The sequence below is a fragment of the Gymnodraco acuticeps genome, unplaced genomic scaffold, assembly GCF_902827175.1.
Source record: "Gymnodraco acuticeps unplaced genomic scaffold, fGymAcu1.1, whole genome shotgun sequence".
Lineage (NCBI taxonomy): Eukaryota > Metazoa > Chordata > Actinopteri > Perciformes > Bathydraconidae > Gymnodraco > Gymnodraco acuticeps.
In genome coordinates, this window is record NW_022991400.1 from 978747 (window position 1) to 1005988 (window position 27242).

At 41.3% G+C, this 27242-nt stretch overlaps 2 protein-coding genes and 1 pseudogene across 2 annotated transcripts in view; 1 reads left to right on the top strand and 2 right to left on the bottom strand.

Moving 5' to 3' along the window:
• Window positions 1-1524: 1524 nt before the first annotated feature.
• Window positions 1525-5642, bottom strand: LOC117532362 (annotated as a pseudogene).
• Window positions 5643-8226: 2584 nt separating this feature from the next.
• LOC117532375 (gap junction Cx32.2 protein-like) lies at window positions 8227-13427 on the top strand. Its single transcript, XM_034195685.1, has 2 exons — window positions 8227-8266; window positions 11964-13427. Exon 2 carries the CDS (start codon window positions 11973-11975, stop codon window positions 12720-12722), a length of 750 nt encoding a protein of 249 aa, XP_034051576.1. The 5' UTR covers window positions 8227-8266; window positions 11964-11972; the 3' UTR covers window positions 12723-13427.
• Window positions 13428-15998: 2571 nt separating this feature from the next.
• The window catches only part of mcm9 (minichromosome maintenance 9 homologous recombination repair factor), a 22654-nt gene continuing 11410 nt past the window's right edge, over window positions 15999-27242 (bottom strand). The window contains exons 13-15 of the mRNA XM_034195693.1: window positions 22813-22895; window positions 22085-22230; window positions 15999-18201 (exon numbers count right to left, since the gene is read on the bottom strand). Of these exons, the coding sequence (XP_034051584.1) occupies window positions 16635-18201; window positions 22085-22230; window positions 22813-22895 (1796 nt within the window). The 3' untranslated portion in view covers window positions 15999-16634. The remainder of the gene's footprint in view (window positions 18202-22084; window positions 22231-22812; window positions 22896-27242) is intronic.

Genomic DNA, 27242 nt, shown 5'->3' on the forward strand with positions numbered 1-27242 from the left:
GGCATCGGGAGACGATTTAAGCTTCTTCTTGCAGGAATGTCCTGAGATCCGATGCTGACAGTACCGTGTCTCATTTCTTCTTTCCGCTGCTCCTCCATCCGTCCTTTAACTCATCCTCCGTGCATTCTCTTTCTCCGCAGCGCACGTCGACTCCCAGGCCTTTCAGCACCTCTGCAGCACTGGACAGTGTGGTGTAGGTCTTCTCCCCCGTGCCCAGCTTGAGTTTTAACTGCGCTGGGTATTCTTTCACACACACATACGGGTATTGGGCCGAGGGCGACACCGTACTTCCGGTATCCGCCGTTTTACGCGAGGTGCAAGCAGGCCAAGGGTTTAGCCGTACACCGTCTAGGTGTTGCTAAGCTTCCTGTACTGAATATCATAGTCTATTGCCTTAATCAATATCTAGTCAACTCTAAAATACCACATATATGCAATGGCATGATAATATTATTGTGACAAGTGGGGTATTCACCTGGTGTTTCCAGAAATTAGACGTAGATGCAGCCAAAATCGACGCAGTCTGTAAGGGCAATCCGACAACCCACACAGCTCTAGTTTACGATGGTAACGACCTAGAGCACACCCCTCAAGTCCAGAGATGTAATCCGAAGACATGCAGCGATTTCTTCGGTCGTTAATTCAGAAAAAAAACCTAGTGCGCTCTGCCTGGCTAAGTTAGCTAGCTGTTTATATTTGCACCTCCATGAAAATGGCGTATTTATATATATATATATATATATATATATATATATGGCGCGTGTTGCATTGTGGGTAGCTCGTGACGTCACTGTGTGAAAGAATATACACCTCGCCAGTATGTCCTTCTTTTTTAGCTGCTTGATGACTTCGTGCACCTTTGCCCGCTTCTTGTGTAACTCGGGAGAGTAATCTTGATCAAAAAATATCCTTTTATCTTGGAAGGAGACCTGTCTCTGACTCCATGCCTGTCGTATCACCAGATCTTTAACCGCTGCGTCCAAAAATCTCACGATGATGTGTCTTGGAGGGGCTGTCGGGTCTCTATGTGACGTAAACGGGGGTGAGCGGTGTGCTCTCTCTATCTTAATATCCGTTAGTGATGGTATTTTAAGCACCTCGTGTAACAGTTCTTTAATAAATTCTGCCATATTTCCTCCCTCACTCCCCTCTGGTACCTGAAAGATTCTCACATTATTTCTTGCGGAGTTTCCCCAGCTCACCCATCAACGTAACTTCACGGTCCGACTCGCACATGTCTGTTGTCAAGCTAGCGCTTGCTGGGCTGGCCGGTCTCCGTTGTTTATCTTTTTTTTCCTTTGAGATATCTTGTTTGTTGGGGGCTTTGTTTCTGGTTGACGAGCTCATCATGCAGGAGTGCTCTTTCTTATTTTTTCAAACGTCTTATATTACTAGTTGTCTCTATTTTTGTGTATAGTCTGGCGGAGCTCCACTTCTAAACTGCTGCTTCATGACGTCACCGGAAGTCTACCAAAACATTCTTTGATACACACATTCATAAAATAAATGGCAACTCAAACAGAAATATTCAATATATATATATATATATATATCCATATATTTGCATTGTCTTTCTTGCAGGGTGCACTGAAAAAACTGAGACGTTGACTTTAATTAAATGTATCATCTCAACATTTTTTACATAACTGTATTAGGTTAGTTGAAAGCAAATATTTAAACCTATGTGTTATTTAAACTTGATATTATTGCTTTCAACTAACATAATACAGTGATGTGAAATCTAATTTAATTAATTTCAGTTTTTTCAGTCTACATTTTGAGTACAATTTGAAAAGAAACCACCTTAACTTTATTATTGAGCAAAAATGTGTTTCCATTTGATTGACGTGTGTGTTCATGTATCAGGGGACTTTCTTTTTACTGATGTCTGAGTCTTTGTGTTTGTCCTCACTGGCGGGGCCTGTGGGGCCCTGGCCGGGGGGGGCAGCAGTGGATGGCCTCCATACTGGTTCCTCGCGACTTCCTGCGCCATGTTGGAGGACTGCTGCTGTAACAAGAGCGCCCCCTGCTGGGCTTGATGCTCGTACCGTCTGTCTCTCCTCCGGCCACACAGCAGGTAGATCATCTCCAGGATGTTGAGTAGCACCGAGACGCCTGCCACCACCAGCATGAACACCACGAAAATGGTCTTCTCTCTTGGACGAGAAACGTAACACTGGGCCCCACTTAAAGAGGCACAAGGAGACCTGGTACAGTGGAAGTAAGGCTCCATGAACGGGGGGCCAAAGATGTAGAACTGTCCCACAGAGAACCCCACCTCCAGGAGGATCTTGAACACCAGCTGGGTCATGTAGGTGCAGAGGAGGACGCCTGTTATCTGCACCTTCCCCCTCTCGTCTGTGTACCTCAGCCTCCTCCGGACAGCTCCATCAGGGACGTCCCGCAGCTTCTCCATCTGCCTCTTCTCTCTGTGGATGATGTGGATGGCGTGGCCCAGGTACACCAGGGTGGGCGTGGACACGAAGGTGATCTGCAGGACCCAGTAATGGACGTAGGAGATGGGGAACCTCCAGTCGTAGCAGGAGTGTTTGCACCCCGGTTCGTGGCTGTCGCAGTAGAACTCGGACACTTCGTCCCCCCAGACGTTGTCCACGGCGGCTCCCAGGACAAAGATCCGGAACAGGAAGAGGACGCTCATCCAGATCTTCCCAACCACCGTGGAGTGAGACTGGACCTTGTCCAACAGAGAGGACATGTAAGACCAGTCCCCCATGGCTGGAAGCTAATGTCTGAAGGAGAGGAGACAGACATTACATCACATTCCAGAGAACACACAAATACAAGGCTGTTCAAATGTAAAGATCTATTTCAATAACAAACAGAATACTACCAGAAAGTAAATAAAACAATTGTAACTTTAGAGGATGAGCAAGATAGAACAAAATGATACTTTAAGCATCAGTTTGCACTGGCTACTTTAAAGCAGGTGTGTACCTCTGTAGTCGGCGTTAAACTGTGGAATCATTTACCAAATGATTTAAAGGGCTGTATGAATATATTTAGGTTAAAGAAACTGAATAAAGAAATTATAATTAGACAGTATGAAGATGTCAGGTAACCTGTTTTGCTTATGGTAAATTGTTGTGTTGACCATTGATTGCAATTTTGGTTTCATGTTACTGTAAGTATTGTTAGGCAGGTGCGACCGAGAGACCATCTATTTTCTTTTTTTTAATGAGGGGCAGGTCAAATACGGCTTTCTTCCCCCTGCTCCTTTCCATCATGGGCTACAAAAACTGCTTAAAGTGTACATGTACAGTTAGTGGAATTAACTCATACGTAAATAAAATGAACTATGAAGCTTCATACAGTACAAGAGCAATACAACTGTTCTCAGTGCCAAATCAAGTATTCAAAGCAGTCCACAGAAACTTAACAGAGCTACAGAATGTGGGCAGGGTTCGCACAAAAAATATTCAAATTACCATGTCCATCTTTTGTTCACAAATGAATTAGTAACTTTTGCATCGCCATTCATAGGTGTTTAAAATAGTATGGTACACTAAATAAACTGAAATGTTGACTTTAATGTATTATGTCAACAGATTTCACATAACTGTATTAGGTAGTTGAAAACAATAATATTAAGTTTAAAAAGGATCAACTAAATATTATTGCTTTCAACTAGTTACTAACCTAATACAGTTATGTGAAATAAAATGTTGGTTTGATGATGAATTATTCATTTCAATTCAAGTGTATTTATATAGCCCAAAATCACAAATCCTATTTGTCTCACAGGGCTTCACAAGTCAACAAACACAATTGGCAATGTAAAACAATGTAAAAACAACAAACGTATCTTACAAGATCAATGTGAAAATACCAATTTAAAAAGGAACATAACACAATGACACAAATACAGTTAGAGTACAATACATACAATTCCATAAAACGAAGGGTCCATGAGGATTTATAAAAGGGGGTTTAAAACCAGTCTTAACTGTACGCTGTACTAAAGAGGAAAGTCTTTAACCTACTCTTAAATGTGGGGACACTGTCTGCCTCCCTAATCGTCACTGGAAGTTGATTCCAGAGGAACGGGGCTTGGTAGCCGAAAGCTAGCACCTGATCTTTTTTGTGGACTCTGGGAACCACCAACAGACCTGCATTCTGGGATCTTAATGCCCTGAGGGGCAATAGGAGATTAAAAGATCCTGTAGGTAGGATGGTCCCTGACTATTGAGCGCTTTGTATGTTAGTAAAAGTATTTTAAAATCAATCCTGGACTTAACTGGTAGCCAGTGCAATGCTGCTAAAACAGGAGTGATGCGGTCCATCCTTTTTGTTCCTGTTAAAACCCAAAACCCGTGCTGCAGCATTTTGTTATGACTTGAAGGGTCTTTAATGATGAGTTTGCACAGCCTGATAAAAGGGAATTGCAATAATCCAGCCTGGAGGTGGTAAAAGCATGGATTAGTGTTTCTGCATTGTTGTGATTTAGGATGTGCCTGATTTTTGCAATATTACGTAGATGGAAGTAGGCAGTCCTTGAAATTTGCTTTATATGGGATTTAAAAGACAAATCCTCGTCAAAGATAACACCAAGATTTTTTTACAGTGGTGCTGGAGGTCAAGGTAATACCATCCGAATAAATTATGTTGTTGGACAGTTTGTTCCGAAGGTGCTGGGGGCCTAGTATAATGACTTCTGTTTTGTCAGAGTTCAATAATAAAAAGTTGCAGGTCATCCATGTCTTTATGTCTGTGAGGCATTCTTGCAGTTTAACTAATGGAAATTGTACATCTGGTTTAATTGATTGATACAATTGTGTATCATCTGCATACTAATGAAAATGTATGGAGTTATTCCTTATGATATTGCCCAATGGTAGCATGATGAACAGGATGGGTCCAAGTACAGACCCTTGCGGTACTCCATGACTGACTGTAGTTTGTAATGAGGATTCATCGTTGACAGATACAAACTGAGACCGTTTTGATAGATATGACCTGAACCAGCTTTAATTATGAAGTTAAAGTATATATTTCAGATGTTCTTCAGTGTTTACTTGAAATCCTGATGTGTACAGCCCGTAATGTTGCCTGCTGTCTTAAGAAACCTTTCTGAGAGTTACTTGGGCCATGTTGTCGTTGTTTACTGTAAAAATAGCCCTGTTAGCCCAGTTGGTAGAGAATGTGGGGCTTTATCATGCTATCACACCCCCCACAGTGTGGTTCATTTGCCTGCAATTCTTAGAAAGTAAGACATTATTTGATTCAGTATACACAGTATAATCTACAGACATTGTCAAACAGTAGAGTCAACTAAAATATGTTTATCAGAATCAGAATCAGAATACCTTCAGAAGACATTTACATTGTTACAGCAGAAAAGAGCCAACTACTCAGTGATGAGTAGGGAGCTGCTGTAACAGGCTGCCACTCAACGCAGCGCCAGAGCTCAGAAGAGAGTGGTTAAGTGACACATTTACATGTTAATCAAAGTGTTTTAATTTGAGGTGGGAGAAACATATAATGTACTCACCTGTCCGGCTTCAGATATTAGAAATATTTCGCCATGTGTCCTTCACACAGGACAGCATAAGACGCAGAGGAGACTTAAATACTAGGGAGGTCTACAGTCTGGAGAGACTGACTCAGATTCGCTCCCTTCAGTCTCATCGCTTCTCGTTTCACTCAACCTTGTGATCATTTTGCTGACTCTGAACAAAAAGGTTTCTTCACACTCTCTTACTCCTCAGAATGTTCCTATCGTTTGTAACCTCTAACAAGCTGTAGTAAGGTTTTTTTAACTACTCATCATTCAGACATACTTTTCTGAATGACGGATGCATGTTCCCAAAGCCTTGATGCCATTTGCTAATTGGAGTGGTGGGGGGCGAGGCACGAGCGTCATGTTACCATGCTGTTACCATGCTGTTACCATGCTGTTACCATGCTGTTACCATGCTGTTACCATGCCACGGCAACCTCTCATTCCCCTGATAGGTGGAGAGTTGCCCATATAGGCAGAGCTCCTCGTCACTGACGTCAGAACAATTTCAAATCTATATCAGTCTGTATCAGATCCGTTCCAGCCCCGTTTTTAGAGATTTGGGTATGGAGGAAAAGAGAGAGGGTTGTGTTTTCTGACACTTGGTGAGTTCCCTGACACACCGGGGACACATATTCATGTTTAAAAGACGTACACAAGTGCATTTTGCATGATAGGTCCCCTTTAAGTAAAGGATCTTCTCCCAACACTGGCTAATGTTTAAGTTTCTCACCACCTCATATTGAAATTGCACTAAACTGAGAAAAGGGAACAGCAGTACACGAACAGCTCGAGGGGTGAAATAAATCACAGCAATAATGATATTTTCTGAGCTGATTATAATGTGAGGTTTCTCACTCAGCACCCAGTCTGGATCCCAATTCCCACTTGAATCAAGTCTAACATGTTCATTTGAGTTAAGAACGGGGAACTACTGAATGAACAGGGTTGGGAGGGTTACATTAAAAATGTATTCCGTTACAATGACTGGTCACCTTCAAAACAATGTAATCAGTAACCTAATCTGAGTGTGAAAATATATAAGTAATGTTGCCTGATTACTTTACTTTTGGATTATCTCTATTAAATGCAATGCGAATAAATAAAAGAGAACAGAAATATCAATAAGATACTGAAGTGTACTATGTCAGACAACAGAACAATGTGACCTCAGAAAAAAAAGAGAAACCAAGATATTTAATATAGAAAATGATTTTATTGATAGGAAAAGCTGCCTTTTATGAAGCATAATAGGCAGTAGCCTATACACCAACACTGAAACACAAGGGAACATACTTCAGCAGAAAAAGCAGAACAAAGCAGAAATGAGAACAAAAGTCAAATATATCTGTGGCTCTGACTATTTGAAAGTGTCAGGAAACACACAACATTTTTCCGTCATCAACTCCCAATGCAAGTCATAGTTTACCTAAACTCCCATTAGGACTCACACACCGTGAACCAGACTATAAGCACGTTCTAATTTCATACACTGCTAATGTCAAATATTATGGTGAATTACTAGAATTCCATTTCAGAGGAAGCATGTTTGATCGTTTCAATTGTTTTGTGGAGTGAATACAGAATCTCTCGGTTAGGATATAAGTATAACGAACTTAAAAGGCTGTGCTCTATGTACTTAGATCACCTGCATGATACTTAGAACTTCTTTCAAGACTGACCTACTGTTTTAAGAATCACATAGGATGCATATTGATTCAGATTTATGTATATTTAAATGGTGATAGGAATCACGACATTAATTCCAAAAGTACGGTGGCCGACAGGTGCTAACACGTTACTACGGCCCAAAACACTTCCATTAGGAAAAATGCTCTGCAGAAATAAAATCACAAATGTGTTAAGAAAAATCTTCACCAACTTGACGAAACATGCACAATGTTTACTATAGCACTGTATAACCAAAACGCTGCAAATAGAAAATGCTTCTGTTGGGAAAATACTGAATGTACTCTTCTAATATCAGAGTAGCACATGATAACAAAGGCCTAACTGTAACTGTGTACGTAGCCAGATGTATGATAACAGTGCCGCTGCAAGACACTCTGGGGGCCCCAGGCAGAAGAGACATGCCCCCCAACACATCCATCATAAGCGCCCCCCCCCAAAATTTTGAAGCAGCTTTTGACATCGGCTATGCATGGGGCCCCCTTAGGGGGGTTCCCGACATGTAATTGCAGTAAATTAAAGGGAGTTTAATGTTGTTGTTGCTGTGGACCAATTGAATCGACCTTCTTTGGGGGCCCCCTTCTGGTCCGGGGCCCCAAGCAGTGATTACACACTGGGTGTTTCTCAATGTCGAGTAAAGCTGCTCCAGAGCCACTATTTCAATCGAGTGCCGCCGAAGGACTGTTCCAATGTCCAGCATACTTGGAATTCTACCGAGCCCGGCGTACTTCGTTTGGAGAAATGTCGAGGCTGCACATGTGTAGACTCCGCGGTCTTAAAATCCCCACAATGCTTTGCGCATGGACCAATTTCCCCACAGCTCCTAAGGAGATAGGCATATGACTGTAGAGAGATAGTCATGACTGTCATGTTTATTGCTGACACAGGCCTTAGCTAATCTGAATTAAAGCCAGAATACTACTTTGAACTGGTTTTCTGCATCTTGGAGTGTGGGCGGGTTACTGTGACCCATGAAGATCTGATGATTTCGCAATGTGAGTCTCAATATAAGAAGGAAGTGAGAGATTGCTAGTCAGCGACTGACTGAACATTACTGAGGTAGGAACAGTTATTTTTGTCTTAAGCTTTAGTATTGTTTAAACATATCATTTTGAAAACAAACAGCTAAAATGGGAAAAACCACAATGGATTATTGAATTATTTGACAACATTTCACTGCTTTCATGAATTTAATTTTGATTAATGAGCGGTCTAGGAATGTAAAATGTTGCCTTTAAATGTTATCAACACAAAGGAAAATATGTTATTAACCTGTGAAGCACTGAGCCTGTTTTTCAGGTCTCAGACTTGAAAATAACATTTCCAGAACAAATGACCATAACTACACTTCTAAAAGGGGAAAATTAATAATCTTTTTTCTCAAAGTAATGATAAACCTGTGAGTTAGATGTAGAAAAGTAAGAATCAATATAGATGTTTTTTATTTTAAAGAAAATTCAGATTGAACATAAATTATAGTGTCCGTCCAAACATTTATTTTTTACTTATAGTGAAAACTACCCTTGGATGATGGTAAGGTAGACTAAAAGTGTTAGGAATCCAAAGTACAACATATAATAAGTACCCTGTATCAAGATTGATGCAAAACAAGTGACATTTTTCCTTTTTAAAGTGGTTTAGCAAAAAAAACTCCACCAGACAACGACAAAGGTGAGCCATTTTGCCGTTTTTAGCTACCTAGCGCCACATGTTTTGATGTCTGTTCTTTTTAAGATCTTCGCGAGTTCTTATTATGGAGTGATAATGTAGGTACCGATCGATTCTGTGTCTTCTCACGATGCTAATCAATGGGTTGGACGTGCAGCTACGATAAGTAATAAGGGTGTTATGAGTGAGTTTCTGTGCAGTAATGCGTTAGCTTTGTGGGATTTAAAAAAAAAAAATTAAAAAAAAGATCAGTTGGCTGAGTCTCTTCCCGTTACATGGATATAAAACATTCATAGTTTATTGAATATTAAGATGCCCTCAGACGCTTTTTCCTGCAGATGACGCGTTTTTCTCCCCGGTATCGGGGGGGGCGGTGTAGAACAGGTTAACTACAGGAAAGTGTTCGAAATCTGGCAGGAAATTCTTGCAGCTACATTAATATTGACTGTGGTGTCAATCAATAATTCAATTATTTTATTCTTAATATATATATATATATATATATATATATATATATATAGCCATCTTTCATTATGCATTATGAAAAAATTACATTTGTGAACATATGCACTGATGATTTTGGGTTTATAATATGAGTTAATCTGCCTCCATAGAACACACAGATTAGGTATTTTCCCGTTTTTTGTAATCTCTAACCTATCTACCTGACAGGCTGGATTTCTCTAATTATATTTGTATGTTGCTATCCTGAAAAGAAACAGCTACATTTTATTAAGAGGAATTTATATATATATATAAAAGTGTATAAGTGTATATATATATACTATATATATACATAAATTACTATGATGTATTCTGAATGACGGATACATGTTCAGAAGCCTTGCTTTGATTTGCTAATTGTTTGTTAAGTTTCTCACCTCCTCATAATGAAATTGCATGAGGTTATTGATTGTTTTTATTTAACCATTGTTCGTCATATTATTACTCAAAATGTTGTGATCAATTATAGGTTGGGTCACATGGTTAGGGACGGCATTCAGTAAATATAGTCACGTGTTCACCTGTGTGAGGTGTGTGTGGACGAGAGGTTGAGAGGGTCGCAACTGTTTGATTGGGGGATTATTCGGATTATCTGTTTGAGAACGTTTAATACATTCAAATTAAATGAAGATTTTGTACAATGCATTTTGGGGATTTTAGTAATTTTTCATTAGATAAAGGCAACCAGGCCCGGCCTCAGCCTCTCAGCTACCTTTGTTTGTTCCTGAAGTCGCTACACATACTTTCACTGTGTAGTCTGGAGTATGGATATACGGTGGCCGACAGGTGCAAACGCGCTTCAACAGCCCAAAACACTTCGATCAGGAGAACACAAATATCCATCCATCCATCCATCTTCTCCCGCTTATCCGTGGTCGGGTCGCGGGGGTAGCAGTTCCAGCAGAGAGCCCCAAACTTTCTTTTCCCTGGCGACATCAACCAGCTCTGACTGGGGGATCCCAAGGCGCTCCCAGGCCAGCGAAGAGATATAACCCCCTCCACCTGGTCCTAGGTCTACCCCTTGGTCTCTTCCCAGCTGGACGTGCCTGGAACACCTCCCTAGGGAGGCGCCCAGGTGGCATTCTAACTAGGTGCCCGAACCACCTCAACTGGCTCCTTTCGACGCGAAGGAGGAGCGGCTCAACTCCGAGTCCCTCCCTGATGACCGAACTTCTCACCTTATCCCTAAGGGAGACACCAGCCACCCTGCGGAGAAAACCCATCTCGACCGCTTGTATCCGCGATCTCGTTCTTTCGGTCATGACCCATCCTTCATGACCATAGGTGAGGGTAGGAACGAAAATGGCCCGGTAGACAGAGAGCTTTGCCTTCTGGCTCAGCTCCCTTTTCGTCACAACGGTGCGGTAAAGCGACTGCAGTACCGCTCCCGCTGCTCCGATTCTCCGGCCCATCTCACGCTCCATTGTTCCCTCACTCGAGAACAAGACCCCGAGATACTTGAACTCCTTCACTTGGGGTAAGGACTCATTCCCTACTTGGAGTGGACAGTCCATCGGTTTCCTGCTGAGAACCATGGCCTCAGATTTACACACAAATATATATACAGTATATAAACATAAATGTGCCAAAACATAATGCAAATGAAAAAAACATCTCCCCCAACTTCACAACACATGCACATGGTTTAAAAAACATTCAGCAACTTGACGAAGCATGCACAGCGTTTGCTAAAAGCGCCGCATAACCAAAACGCTGCAAACACAAAAGGCTGCAAATAAATATGGAATCATGCGAACACATATAAATCCCCAATAAAACGTACATTAGGGTTCGTTTCCAGTGAGAGTGACTTCAACAAGTGCATTGCTCTCAGCTTTGTGCATCATGTTTTAGTGTCCCTGTTTCCGTTGTGTTTTGAGCTTTTTGCATCATTTTGTATTTGCGCCGTTGCGTTAATGCAGCGCTTTTAGTGAACTCTGCACAGGTTTGCTGGTGAAGATGTTTCTTCATTCTTTCAATATTTTTATTATTTTTTAATCATATCTTTATTTATTTTATTATTTGAATGCAAAAATCAACGCAGTGGATACTGAAATGTACGGAGCCCCTAAAAGGGACATGAAAAAAAAAGAGAAAAAAAAAGCACGAGATAATAACCCGTTATCCCATCTTTTTTTTCATGTACCTTTAGGGGCTCCGTAGAAACGAGCACATCAGTTAGATACATAACTTAAACTTTTGGTTTAATTAATAAAATAGCACCCGGTCAATGTGAAAAGTGACCGTAGAAAGATTACTTCAGTTGTGATTTGGCGCTTTATATATATATAACAAAACAAAACACTTGAATTTGGGGGGGGGGGGGGGGGGGGGGGGTAGTCGTTTCAAGACAATGGTAGGGGAAACACTGATTTATATAAATAAAACTGTTTAAACTCAAATGGGCTCATTGAACTACAATTATCACCCCTTTCAGCACAGTTTAAAAGGTGGTGCTAAGTATTCTGCCATGACTTATCTCACTTTTAGCTTTAAATGTGCTATGTGTAAAATGTTCTGCACAACATATGACTTGAAATCTTCTGTCTCTCATCACCATTGCTGTCTTTGTCTTTTCTCGTAGGCCGTCATCATGGGGGAGTGGTCCTTCCTGTCGGATCTGTTGGACAAGGTGCAGTCCCACTCCACTGTAGGGGGGAAGGTCTGGATGAGTGTTCTCTTCCTCTTCAGGATCTTCATCCTGGCTGCTGGCGTAGATAAAATATGGGGCGACGAACAATCCAACATGGACTGTAACACCGGGAGCGTTGGCTGCAAGAACACCTGCTACGATCGATACTTCCCCCTGTCTCACACGCGCTTCTGGGTTCTCCAGATCCTCATGGTCTCCACTCCAACCGTCATGTACCTGGGCCATGTCCTGCTGGTGATTCGCAGAGAAAACAAGCTGAGGAGGCGCATAGAGCAGAAACCAGGTCAAATCGGGAAGAATAAAGCCCCAAAGTATTCAGACGAATTTGGCCGGGTGCAGCTGAAGGGCGTCCTGCTGGTCAGTTACTTGATGCAGGTGCTGTTCAAGATCCTGCTGGAAGTGGCCTTCATTGTAGGCCAGTACTACCTCTACGGCTTCATACTAATGCCTCTTAAGATCACATGCTCTGAATACCCCTGCCCATCACAGGTGAACTGCTTCATAAGTCGTCCCACAGAGAAAACCATCTTCATCGTCTTCATGTTGGCGATGGCCGTCCTCTCGGTGATCCTCAACATCATCGAGATGTTCCACCTGATGATCTCAAAGGTGAGGGGGAGGAAAAGAAGAAGCAGTGGCTCAGAGGTGATAATCCAACTGAAAGAGTCACAGCGTGTTGAAGGACTGTGAGCGGAGAGCTTTTTGGAACTTTGCTTCAATGGTGTTAGACATAAGGTTTGAATCACAGCCAGTTTTACATTGTGCATCTCCGGCACCAACTGTCATATTGTTTTTATTTCAAGCTCTTCATAAATCAGTTCTGCTGGAAATAGCAGGAGAGATGTATCAAATGACATTTTCCGATTCAAGAACATGGAATGTGGAGTTGTGCTTTAGTGAACCTTAAATAATAAATAGGATAAGAACTTTGTTGACACGCAGAATGTTTGTTTTGCTTTATAGACCCCAAAAATCTCCAATATATTGTAGTTATATCCAAAAATATGTAATTCATCAATATACCCAGAACATTTCCATTGGTTTTCTCAGTGTCATCTGTAACATATGTCCAGATCTATAGTCAATGGGGCCAAATTGTAAATCACAAATCCACAATGTTTTCGTGCTCTAGTTTTAGGATTTGACAGACTGTACATGTTTACTAGTATGAGTGGCCTGTCTTAGACCATAGGAACAACATGATGCATTTTGAAAACAGGCCAAGTTCCCCTTAAGTTAAGAGTTAATGGTTGTTTTCTACATCTTGCTAGTAGGGGTGTAACGGTATCCCGCCCCCGACATTCTTTCACACACACATACGGGTATTGGGCCGAGCGCGACACCGTACTTCCGATCTGCGCCGTTTTACGCGAGGTGCAAGCAGCCGTACACCGTCTAGGTGTTGCTAAGCTTCCTGTACTGAATATCATAGTCTATTGCCTTAATCAATATCTAGTCAACTCTAAAATACCACATATATGCAATGGCATGATAATATTATTTTGACAAGTGGGGTATTCACCTGGTGTTTCCAGAAATTAGACGTAGATGCAGCCAAAATCGACGAAGGCCACTGTCGTTTTTCCATACATCTGCAGGCAGTCTGTAACAACCCACACAGCTCTAGTTTACGCTGGTAACGACCTAGAGCAGACCCCTCAAGTCCAGAGATGTAATCCGAAGACATGCAGCGATTTCTTCGGTCGTTAATTCAGAAAAAAAACCTAGTGCGCTCTGCCTGGCTACGTTAGCTAGCTGTTTATATTTGCATTCCAGGATATTAGCACCTCCAGGAAAATGGCGCATTTATATATATTTATATGGCGCGTGTTGCATTGTGGGTAGCTCGTGACGTCACTGTGTGTGAAAGAATACAAAGCAATAGCAATGTTAAAACAAAGTAAACTGGATATAAAATCCCCAAACAGGCGAAAACCTACCAGTTTCATCCACTGTTTCTGCCACCTCCCTCCATGCCTCGCTCCTCCGGTTTGTATCCCGGTAGATGAACAGAGACTGATCATACAGCACCGGGTGATTCACTACCGCTATAATGAATGTTCCCTCCATTTTTCGCCAGCAACGCTCCACGTCCACAATCGCACTGGCGTTATAGACGTTCGCCTAGGGCGCCAGATCTGTGGAGGCGCTGCGCTGACAGCTCTGGGAGGGACAAAAACGTTTTGACCGTTGGTGCTCATCCTAGATGTAACAACATTCATAATTAAGTAAATGTAACACCCTTTTCATCCCGGTTACACTTTTCATTTGCCCTGTACGATGGGCGCTGTAAGTGATGAAAATGGGGGATGTTGGCTTATCTGGCGCCCGCAGCTCACAGCCAAAGTGCAGTGAGCGTGGGAGAGAGGGAGGGAGAAAGGAGGGTGCTGTTGTTATTAGCATCTGGTGCTAGCTACTCTAACGGAAGAAGATGTTTCTACAATGATGTGGAGGGAGAGTCCAGTCAGACTGAGGCTGATACTACAGCTCAGTGAGGTAAAGAACTCTGAGTGTTTAGATAGTTCACTTTAGTCTAAGTTCAAACGGTTTGGTCACAATTTATGTAAACACATATTTCCAAGGCACTCCTTTATAATTATTGGGATAAAACAGGTTTGAAATCATTCCAATGTATACTATAGGACAGTAAACCAGACATATCGTTTTAAACTGGAGATACACAAAAATATGCATAAATAAAATAGTAAAATAAGATATGAATGAACAACAAACATAAAATACGTTACATGTATTTGTTATTGGCCATGGGTTATTGTTTATGTTCACATACTTATTTAATTATTAAAATGTAAACCAATCTTTTTCATATGGGTGTTTAGAGTTGTACTAGTGATCTAGTCTCTAGTAATTCTGCTTAAAGTGCACCAGATTGAAGCATTTTACTTTAAAATGTTCAAACATTTCTTCCCGGTATGCCTGAGAAGGCAGATATGCTTGTTTTTCTCAACGAGAACTGTTTTTAAATGGGGGGGGGGGTTCCTTTAAAAGTTGGACTGTTGCACTGTTGTAGCTTCAGTGGTTCTCAGGTTACAGTTACATAGCAGTGAATATAAACAGACTGATTAATGTGAATATTACTGTAAACTAACCTGTGTAAAAGTTTCTCGAATAAATGTAATTTTTTTGGTGGAAGAAGCATGTATCATTTTTTTACCCTGCCCCTCAAAGAATCAGAATTGAGAACCGTTAAGAACCGGAATCGAAAAGTAGAATCGGAATCGGAATCAGAATCGTGGAAATTCAAACGATACCCAACCCTATTAATTACACATGTTAGACATTGCTCCTAAAGGTACAGATTTATTTTGTTTTATATTTATCATTGTATTTATTTTATATTTTGACATCAGGAGATGTTATACAGTTCTGTATTGCCTTTTATTGATTGTGATTGAAACACTTTCTTATTATTTATTTTAACATTTTCAAGACATTCTTTTTAGTTGTACAGCTTATTTAACCTTTTTGTTTGACATCAGCCATTATAAATAATATGGCCATCTGAGTGTTACTGTTTGTAGTTTGTTTTTAACTGTGTAATACAGTTAATGATTCCAAATGTTAGAGTTCCTTATTTTCATACCAAAACTTGCACTACTGTTCAAAATAAATAACAGCAACAAAAAATTATGCATTTGAGACTTTTTTTTGCATTTCCTTGTTGTACCGAACCCGTACCGAACCGTGACCCCCAAACCGAGGTATGAACCGAACCGTGACTTCTGTGAACTGTTACACCCCTACTTGCTAGACAATGTTTTTTCTTTTGGTCTTATCCCAGTGCTTGGTAACATGCAACAAAAACACATGAAAAATCATGATTGGTATTTTTTTTCTGAGAATCACTAAAATACATATTTAAAAAATACAATTACAAATGTATCCCATTACCACAACTTTGGCTCAGCAGCAGTTTTTGCTGCAATACTATCAATAATATTATCCGTGATTGTGGATTGATTTTTTTTTTTAGAGTGTTGCAGAGGATGTTGAGAGTTTGAGGAGATAAGTCTCACTCACCATGGATGACAGGACATCTTTTGAGCTACTGCAAAATAATTCATTTGGAAAAAGGTTGAAGGTGTGACAGAATTAATCAATTGTAATCTCAATTAAAATAACTCTACCTCCATAACTCAAAACTTGGAAAACTGTTTTTTATTGGTTTTTCGTAAATGAACTCTTTAAAGAGCTGTGGTCCAACTGAGACATTATAAAAAAAGTCAGTGAGATTTCTCCACAACAGTTTATATTGTGGTCTATTAGGTCATGAATGTTACTTACTGCAAGGCTTAAAGGCTAATTACCATAGCTAATTCTGCAGCTACCCAAACACCTTAATCAAATCCAGATTAAGTAAAAGGAACGTCATTTTTTTTTTCGTTTCATATTTCCTATAACAGTTCAAATCAAGAAAGGATGCTTAGCTTAAGTATAATCTTGAGGTACTTGTACGTTACCTGATTATTTTTTCTTTAATTCTACTTCATTTGCAGACCATTTACATAAACCTCTATAACACACATACTGTAATAGGGCCTCTTTAATCCAACGGACACATTGTGACAGTAGCCTATGATCTCAAGTTTTGGCTTTCTTTGTAACCTCTTGGTTCCAGTCAGTGTCGAGAACATCGTTACTGAGGTCCAACAGAGACAGCCCTGAGAACGGACTCTTGGTGCCGCCCAGCTGGAAACACTTCCTCTTCTTCAAATTAGCGCTGCTGTGACCGTCACCAGGACCGTCGGTCACATGGTTCGCAGCGCGGCTTTGTTCAGTGAGCTTGGTTTTATCCGTCCCCTGTCCGTCCCCTGATGGGGTTGGAGAAATGCCCTTTTTTACGTTTACTACAGTTTTTATCTTCCTTAGTAAAGCACTGTGTTCGGGGACATTTCCTCTAGAATGTTCCTCAGCTTCTGGACTTTTGTCTTCTCTAGTAGCAGAACCTTTTCCTAGATCAGTTTGGGTTGTGTTTGTGGGTTCAGTTGCACAGGAGAAGGAGAATCGTGAGAGTTTAGCCAGGGTGGAAGAGGCCACAGTGGACTTGTTTTGTCCTGATTCGGAAGTTTCCAGATCGTCGATGCAAGAGCTTGGTTTTAAAGGTGTGGAGCAAGCGAAGCTACCTACTTTAGTCTCATTACTACTGCCAACTCTCGACCTTTGTTCTGCAGACACTCTTTCCCTCGCCTTACTTCTTTCCTGTTGTCTCCTGCTCCCATCTTCAGAAAGACTTTGGTTCTGTCTTTTCTTCTTCTCTGGGTCATCAGTAGTTTCTGGCTTCTGCTTGCTTTTGCTGCTCTCTGTGTTTGGGTGGAGATCTCTGAGGCCTGGGTTACAGGAGCTATGGAACTCTGTGTCAACGTTGGAGACTGTGTTACGATTTGGAACCATCTTCCTTGGTTTGAATGTAAAGCCTGAGAACTTTGCATGCAGATCTTCACCTGCTCCAGCTTCAGCCGCAATCTTTTCCTTCAGTACAGTACTGATGTTTTTACTCACAGTCCGGTCACTTTTGTCCTTTGACAGGTTGTCCTGAACTACGTGTTTTGAGGGGCAGTTCTTACGTGAGGACAGTGTTCCGGCTGTGTGGGAATCAGAAGTGGTATCAGCCACATGTCCAGACACCACCCTCCCTACACACCCCCCTCCCTCTTCGTCACCCTGATGATGACACAGCTCCAGCGCCCTTCTTTTGATTCTCAGATTCTTGGCCACTTTCTGAAACACAAACCCCAACGACTCCTCGTGTTTTTCTGTTGAAGCAGAGGTATTTGCCTCTGAAGGATTTGAATCAGCATCCTGATGTAATGATGAGTCAGCGTTACTCTGAATGACCTCCTCAGTTTGACAGTTGGTCTCTTTGCTGACTGTGGACGTGTCTGACCAGCTGGAGTTGGGTTTTCTGTTTGGGTTTCCTTGAGTGGATGTTATTATGGCCGAGGACGTGCCATCTGGCGACGATGATGACGCGATGGAGTGGAACCAGTCCAAGCCAGTTTCCCCCGTGACATCATCCTGGTTACTGGTGGTGTCATGGCAGTGTGTTTTGTTCATGGAGTTTGTGTCTTTGAGTTGTTGTTGTTGTTGTTGTTGGTCATTATGAGTTGGAGGATCAGACTGGGAGGCCTCGGAGGTGTTGCTATTCAGCCTGGTGAACAAAGAAAAGGGAGAAAATTACTTTGGCGTGATAAAACAAATCTATTTCAGCAAACTCTCCCCAAAACATCTAACTGAATACACATTTAACATGACAATGCCCCACTGCACTAAGTTGGCTGTACACTTAAAACTTCACAAATGACCATGGTGGAATTAAAGGGATACTTTACCTTCCAAATAACCATTAACATACAGTATCATGTACCCATCATGGGATACATTGAATCGTTGCAGAAAACAGTTTATCCCACCCAGGTATACCTTTATATAACCCTTAGAACTTTTGAAATTGAAATCAAAATGTAACTTTTGAGTTTATGATAAAAAATATGATTTCTAAAATAAATGTTAGAAACTGTTCATGTATTTAATGTTATCCAGTAGATTTATAATGGGATTCCTGTTCTGTAAGTGTGTGTGTGTGTGTGTGTGTGTGTGTGTGTGTGTGTGTGTGTGTGTGTGTGTGTGTGTGTGTGTGTGTGTGTGTGTGTGTGTGTGTGTGTGTGTGTGTGCGCTAACCTCAGGATTAGCCATTTTACTGTTAAATGCAAAACTATGGCCCGGTCAACAGTAGGGGTCTAACGGTATACGTACCGAAATTATTCGGTATACGTACCGAAATTATTCGGTATACGTACCGAAATTATTCGGTACGGGCCCTTCGGTTCGGTATACGTGTGTACCGAACTAATATAACGTTAAACGTAAAAAATTGAGAACGTGAACAACTTCTTGGAAGTAATCTCAGGTGCTGCGTCGCAGCATTCAGAGTAATTTGCTCACATTGGGTTCAACGCGTCATAGAGCGAGCAAGTCATTTAATTGGACGAGAGGCATACTATGAGAGCTGGTCACAGGGATGCGTTCAAATGTAGTCAGTAATTTGAGGAACTGTCGAAATGGCGAACGCAGAAAAAGTTGAGCTTGAACATCCTCCAGCATCATTGAAGTCTCCGGTTTGGGAACATTTTGGTTTCGCAGTTACGAACAAGGATGACGGACAAAGACAGGTGGACCGAACCAAAGCTGTTTGTCGGCATTGTTCAACTAACATTGGTTACGCGGCTGGCAATACATCAAACTTGCACACTCATTTGAAAAGGCATCACCCGAAACGTGAATATCACAGTGGCGAACCGTCAGGGCCTTCAAGGTATTCAGAGAACACTCGGATAAAACAAACAAAAAAATCGATTTAATTATATAAATAAAATGTATATAAAATGAATACATGATAATGGTATCCGTGTTGTTGATCTGTACTATTACAGTGTTACGTTGATTTGTTTGTCCTTCTCGGACCATGCACTACGCATTTCAGTGGTTTTGTGTTAGAAAAGAAAGCAACCAATCAGATCTTGTTCTGGGTCTCTGGGTAGAATATCCTTTAACCAGGTATTCTACATCCTTGATAGAATGCCCTGGCCGTTGCACTGAATGAGAGCGTACGTTTGGACTGACAGTTTGATCAACCAATCATATATTGATTTGTAGCCAATGGGCGTGTTCTTTCAGAGTTTCCCTCGGTCCCAGGGTATTCTAGAAGGCCCGCTAGTTAACTGGCTCGAGACCGCATGCGGCCCCCACCTCCTCTTTTTGCGGCCCTCAGATTAATTTATAAACAATGTAATTAATAAAAAAATGTAAATACATTTATTTATTTTTTTGTTTTACTTGTAGTACTGATACCGTATAAATAACGCATTTGTGTGTATTGTGTTTGTTTCCCGGGGAAACCCTCACAAGAAACACCGGCTGTTGTTATGTCTGCTGTGACGTTAAGTTGCCTCTTGTAATTACAAGCTTAAAAGTTGTATTTATCATCTGAATTTGGGGAAACAAGTTTAATATTCTTAAAACCAAGACTTTGTTTATTTGAAATCAGATGAAAACAAACTGTCACGGACCCTGCCGTGTTATCTATGATTACTACGCTTTTCATTCATAATTTCAGCGGGAGGGAGGGGGAGTGGCGCTGAGGAACAGCAGAAAGTTGACAGGTGTCTGTGTTGACATTCCCCTTATTGTGGAATAAGGGGAATGCAGAGACTGGCTACAAGTGTTTTAGGTGCAAGTTAGACAACTAATGTCTGGGTTAGTGTTTATGACTTCATGTTTATGTCATCTAATGGTTAATCTCAATATACATACATTTTCCGTGCTTTCCAATAGTTTCAAATAGTTTTATTCCACTGTTTAATAACCTGTTCAATACAAACATGCCACTTGTAAAAATGAAATAACATTTCTGTGAACTGATATTTGTTTAGGGGATGTTCCCTTTGATTGTAAAATGTCAATGAAGAAGTTGTTGCGGAATTGTTGTGAGTACCCTTTTCAAGACGACAATTCAGTGAAAAGACGGACATTATAATGCCGGAGGGGGGGGGGGGGGTGCGTGTGTCTACAGAAGGTCCAGTTGTGATAGGCACGGTTCGCCACTGGAATATCACCGGTACCAAAAGAAAAAAGACTGAAGTGCAAACCCAACTCGCATTTAAGCCTCCACCACTCGCAGAGAGTTCAGACCGAGCCAAAGCTATTACAAACGCCACATATCCTTATGTTGCTATGTTAGCAAAGCGCTACCTGGCTGTATCTGCTACCTCTGTCCCTAGAGAGGGTGTTCTCCACAGCAGGAGACATTGTTAGTGCCAGCAGATCTGCCCTTTCAGCAAGCAAAGTGGACAAGTTCATTTTTCTTTAAACAACATGAAAATACAATGACAAGCAAGTCCTAATGTCAAACTGGCTGCTTAGGTACTAGTACAGTACAGTTCAAATACAGATTATTTCAGTTCATCGAAAAGCTGCACCTTAATGTTTATTTTATTATATTTTGTATTTATTTGAGTGAATATTCACAGTTTAATAATAATTAAAAACCCAAAACTAATAGTTTATGTTTTGTGAGTAATAGTACAGTCAAGTTATTTTATTATATTTTGTATTTGAGTGAATACATTATTCACAGTTTAATAATAATAAAAAATATATATATTTTATGTTTTGTGATCATTTTTTCTGCTGTACCGAAAACGTACCGAACCGTGACCTAAAAACCGAGGTACGTACCGAACCGAAATGTTTGTCAACCGTTACACCCCTAGTCAACAGATATGTTCTGTAAACACAACACACACAAGAGGCTCTATTCCTCAGTGAAAAATAGAAGAGTTACTAGAAATGATTGTGTAAACATGTAAAAAGTGTGCAATGTTCACAAATGTGTTTGAGTGTACCACCTTTGCATCCCATGTAGCCTCTTTAATGACACCTCACAAAGAAATAATAACATCACAAGCCAAATATTTCGATGTCCCTGCCTACACACTGAAACCCCAACGCTAAAGCTACCTCTACAGCTCTCACTTGACTTGTGCAGGTCTCATTTATCCAGCCCTATGCTACTTCCAGAGCATATTCCGTTTTTTGTATTATTTATTTACCTTGGAGATTTTTAAGTAAAGCAACATTGTCTTCAATAATTCAACGTAACCCAGGATAAGTAATTGATACAAATGGTAATTGTATGGGTGAGCTATTCTTTTAAAACAAAAGATACATTTACAAGATGAGAATAATAGAGTAGACTGGCCATGATCAATGCATAATATATTGGGGCTTTCTCTGCAGCACCACAAAACTGTATTTAAACACATATTTAGCCCTACAAATATTGTGCTTCGTGCTATTTCAATATTGCAATTGCAATCATGTTAATTTAGCAGGCCTACATGGAGGAATAAGCCATTTCTTTCTACTCTTTGGAATTTGTTGACGACAATCAAAAGATTGGAGGGGGGGGTAACCCGACATGAGCACTACTGTATATCTGACTCAACAGGAGGAGTTGTTGGTCGGTTACTCACCTGGCCAGTCTGTGGCTCTCCTTCTGGAACAGCAGGTGCAGGTTCAGCCCCTCCAGCAGGACCTGACTCTGGACCTGATACTGCTGCGTGGGGGAGTCGGGGAACGAGGTGAGCAACGCGTTGACGTTTCCCAGCAGAGCACCGCCCTGACAGAGGAGTGCATCGTGGTGGAGACATGGGCCCAGAGAAAGAGAGACATGTTACTAAAGGCAGTTAAATCCACGTTAATTGTCCCGCTGTATTTCATATCATAGTGGCCAGATAAACAAACAATATTTGTTACATAGAGGGTGGTACAAAGATTTAGATAAAGGCTCCAATTTCATGAAGTGCAGATTTAAAATGTCAAACATGGGCTGACAGAGAAATCTATTTAAATATTTTAAAGAACATATATTAAAATGATAAATAACAAATGCTACAGTTTAAAATGTTAACAGCCTGGAAGCTGACCCGTGTCAGCACCATAAGGATGAAACAGCAAACACAAAGTCTATACTCTTTCTGTTGTCATGGAAGAAATCAGATTGTATTGTTTAGAATTTGAAGGCTTTGTGCTTTAATTGCTGCTCGACACTGTAATTGTATTGCAAAAAACGGAATATTATTCATATGGGACTAATACATTGCTGCCATTGTAAAGTGTAAAAGCAAGAGCTTCAAATATATAAAGCAAACAGGTGAGATGATATTTGTGATTATTTGTGTAGCAGAGTAGTTGATGTTACCTGCATGGAGCACTCCATGACAGAGACGGCCATGACAGCGTCCTCGATGGTGACCGTCTCTCTGAACATGAGCTTGGCGTGGGCTGCAGGTGAGAGAACAGTCCTGTCAGAGTGCTGCACTTCAGCTGCCTTCACTTATGTTAACACATTTTGTTCAGAAGCATTTTGGTTTGCCCTAAGAAACTGTGTGCTATTACATTTAAACAGATACAATTGTTTTCTTTAATACAAGTTATTTTCTTAGTAGTTAAATTAATGCAAAGAAATGTAGCACAGGTTTCAGCATTCACCATAGTGGTGAAGGAATGAGTGTTTTTGGTTAGAAGCCTGAAATAAGGTCTGTGGTTGAAGAGGTGTTCATGCTTTGTTCTAGGACATAACATATGTCAGTAAACGCCCCACTGGTCCATGTCTGAAGCTTTTATGTATCTTACAGCTCTCAGATATATACAAACATGTCTCTGAAGTGTTTGGCTCCAAACACCAAACAGATCATTGCAGCATTACCCATAATCCCCTCTGTTTCAGCCCTATTTCCAAAGTGCTGATTCTCTGTCTGTGACTTCAGATGAAAATAAGGAGCCCCTCCCCACGCCCCTCTGAGAGAGATTTGGTTTCAAAGAACACAATGGTGCTCTAGGAGGAGATTCAGGGGATAATGTGGGGGGGGGGGGGGGGTTACCTTGGTTGCTGATTGGCTAATGGTTACACAAGACAAAACATCGTTATGACATCATAAAGTGGCCACAATCTGATCAGCTCGTTTTCAGACAGGTTTTTATAGAAAATGGATCAAAAAGAGAGAGATCTTTGTTCCTGAAACTTTCAGAGTCTCTTTCCACAGAGGGACAGCATGTTGATGTAGAAGAGACATGAAGAAGAGGGGACACATGTGATGTAGAAGAGACATGAAGAAGAGGGGACACATGTTGTATGTAGAAGAGACATGAAGAAGAGGGGACACATGTTGATGTAGAAGAGACATGAAGAAGAGGGGACACATGTTGATGTAGAAGAGACATGAAGAAGAGGGGACACATGTTGATGTAGAAGAGACATGAAGAAGAGGGACACATGTTGATGTAGAAGAGACATGAAGAAGAGGGGACACATGTTGATGTAAAGAGACATGAAGAAGAGGGGACACATGTTGATGTAGAAGAGACATGAAGAAGAGGGACACATGTTGATGTAGAAGAGACATGAAGAAGAGGGGACACATGTTGATGTAGAAGAGACATGAGAAGAGGGGACACATGTTGATGTAGAAGAGACATGAAGAAGAGGGGACACATGTTGATGTAGAAGAGACATGAAGAAGAGGGGACACATGTTGATGTAGAAGAGACATGAAGAAGAGGGGACACATGTTGATGTAGAAGAGACATGAAGAAGAGGGGACACATGTTGATGTAGAAGAGACATGAAGAAGAGGGGACACATGTTGATGTAGAAGAGACATGAGAAGATGTGGAGAAGACATGAAGAAGAGGGGACAGATGTTGATGTAGAAGAGACATGAAGAGAGGGGACACATGTTGATGTAGAAGGGACATGAAGAAGAGGGGACACATGTTGATGTAGAAGAGACATGAAGAAGAGGGGACACATGTTGATGTAGAAGAGACATGAAGAAGAGGGGACACATGTTGATGTAGAAGAGACATGAAGAAGAGGGGACACATGTTGATGTAGAAGAGACATGAAGAAGAGGGGACACATGTTGATGTAGAAGAGACATGAGAAGAGACAGAAGAGGGGACACATGTTGATGTAGAAGAGACATGAAGAAGAGGGGACACATGTTGATGTAGAAGAACATGAAGAAGAGGGGACACTGTTGATGTAGAAGAGACATGAAGAAGAGGGGACACATTTGATGTAGAAGAGACATGAAGAGAGGGGACACATGTTGATGTAGAAGAGACATGAAGAAGAGGGGACACATGTTGATGTAGAAGAGACATGAAGAAGAGGGGACACATGTTGATGTAGAAGAGACATGAAGAAGAGGGGACACATGTTGATGTAGAAGAGACATGAAGAAGAGGGGACACATGTGATGTAGAAGAGACATGAAGAAGAGGGGACACATGTTGATGTAGAAGAGACATGGAAGAGGGGACACATGTTGATGTAGAAGAGACATGAAGAAGAGGGGACACATGTTGATGTAGAAGAGACATGAAGAAGAGGGGACACATGTTGATGTAGAAGAGACATGAAGAAGAGGGGACACATGTTGATGTAGAAGAGACATGAAGAAGAGGGGACACATGTTGATGTAGAAGAGACATGAAGAAGAGGGGACACATGTTGATGTAGAAGAGACATGAAGAAGAGGGGACACATGTTGATGTAGAAGAGACATGAAGAAGAGGGGACACATGTTGATGAGAAGAGACATGAAGAAGAGGGGACACATGTTGATGTAGAAGAGACATGAAGAAGAGGGGACACATGTTGATGTAGAAGAGACATGAAGAAGAGGGACACATGTTGATGAAGAAGAGACATGAAGAAGAGGGGACACATGTTGATGTAGAAGAGACATGAAGAAGAGGGGACACATGTTGATGTAGAAGAGACATGAAGAAGAGGGGACACATGTTGATGTAGAAGAGACATGAAGAAGAGGGGACACATGTTGATGTAGAAGAGACATGAAGAAGAGGGGACACATGTTGATGTAGAAGAGACATGAAGAAGAGGGGACACATGTTGATGTAGAAGAGACATGAAGAAGAGGGGACACATGTTGATGTAGAAGAGACATGAAGAAGAGGGGACACATGTTGATGTAGAAGAGGGGACACATGTTGATGTAGAAGAGACATGAAGAAGAGGGGACACATGTTGATGTAGAAGAGACATGAGAAGAGGGGACACACGTTGATGTAGAGAGACATGAAGAAGAGGGGACACATGTTGATGTAGAAGAGACATGAAGAAGAGGGGACACATGTTGATGTAGAAGAGACATGAAGAAGAGGGGACACATGTTGATGTAGAAGAGACATGAAGAAGAGGGGGACACAGGTTGATGTAGAAGAGACATGAAGAAGAGGGGACACATGTTGATGTAGAAGAGACATGAAGAAGAGGGGACACATGTTGATGTAGAAGAGACATGAAGAAGAGGGGACACATGTTGATGTAGAAGAGAATCATGAAGAAGAGGGGACACATGTTGATGTAGAAGAGACATGAAGAAGAGGGGACACATGTTGATGTAGAAGAGACATGAATAAGAGGGGACACATGTTGATGTTAGAGAGACATGAGAAGAGGGGACACATGTTGATGTAGAAGAGACATGAGAAGAGGGGAGCACATGTTGATGTAGAAGAGACATGAAAGAACAGGGACACATGTTTGATGTAGAAGAGACATGAAGAAAGAGGGGACACATGTTGATGAAGAAGAGACATGAAGAAGAGGGGACACATGTTGATGTAGAAAGAGACATGAGAAGAGGGTACACATGTTGATGAAGAAGAGACATAGAAGAAGAGGGGACACATGTTGATGTAGAAGAGACATGAAGAAGAGGGGACACATGTTGATGTAGAAGAGACATGAAGAAGAGGGGACACATGTTGATGTAGAAGAGACATGAAGAAGAGGGGACACATGTTGATGTAGAAGAGACAGGAAGAAGAGGGGACACATGTTGATGTAGAAGAGACATGAAGAAGAGGGGACACATGTTGATGTAGAAGAGACATGAAGAAGAGGGGACACATGTTGATGTAGAAGAGACATGAAGAAGAGGGGACACATGTTGATGTAGAAGAGACATGAAGAAGAGGGGACACATGTTGATGTAGAAGAGACATGAAGAAGAGGGGACACATGTTGATGTAGAAGAGACATGAAGAAGAGGGGACACATGTTGATGTAGAAGAGACATGAAGAAGAGGGGACACATGTTGATGTAGAAGAGACATGAAGAAAGGGGACATGTTGATGTAGAAGAGATATAGAAGAGGGGACACATGTTGATGTAGAAGAGACATGAAGAAGAGGGGACACATGTTGATGTAGAAGAGACATGAAGAAGAGGGGACACATGTTGATGTAGAAGAGACATGAAGAAGAGGGGACACATGTTGATGTAGAAGAGACATGAAGAAGAGGGACACATGTTGATGCGAAGACATGAAGAAGGGGGACACATTTGATGTAGAAGAGACATGAAGAAGAGGGGACACTGTTGATGTAGAGAGACATGAAGAAGAGGGGACACATGTGATGTAGAAGAGACATGAAGAAGAGGGACACATGTGATGTAGAAAGACATGAAAAGAGGGACACATGTTGATGAAGAGACATGAAGAAGAGGGGACACATGTTGATGTAGAAGAGAACATGAAGAGAGGACACATGTTGATGTAGAGAGACATGAAGAAGAGGGGACACATGTTGGA

Coding starts and splice junctions, on each gene's coding strand:
- LOC117532375 (XM_034195685.1), top strand. CDS start 11,973: ATGGGGGAGTGGTCCTTCCTGTCGGATCTGTTGGACAAGGTGCAGTCC.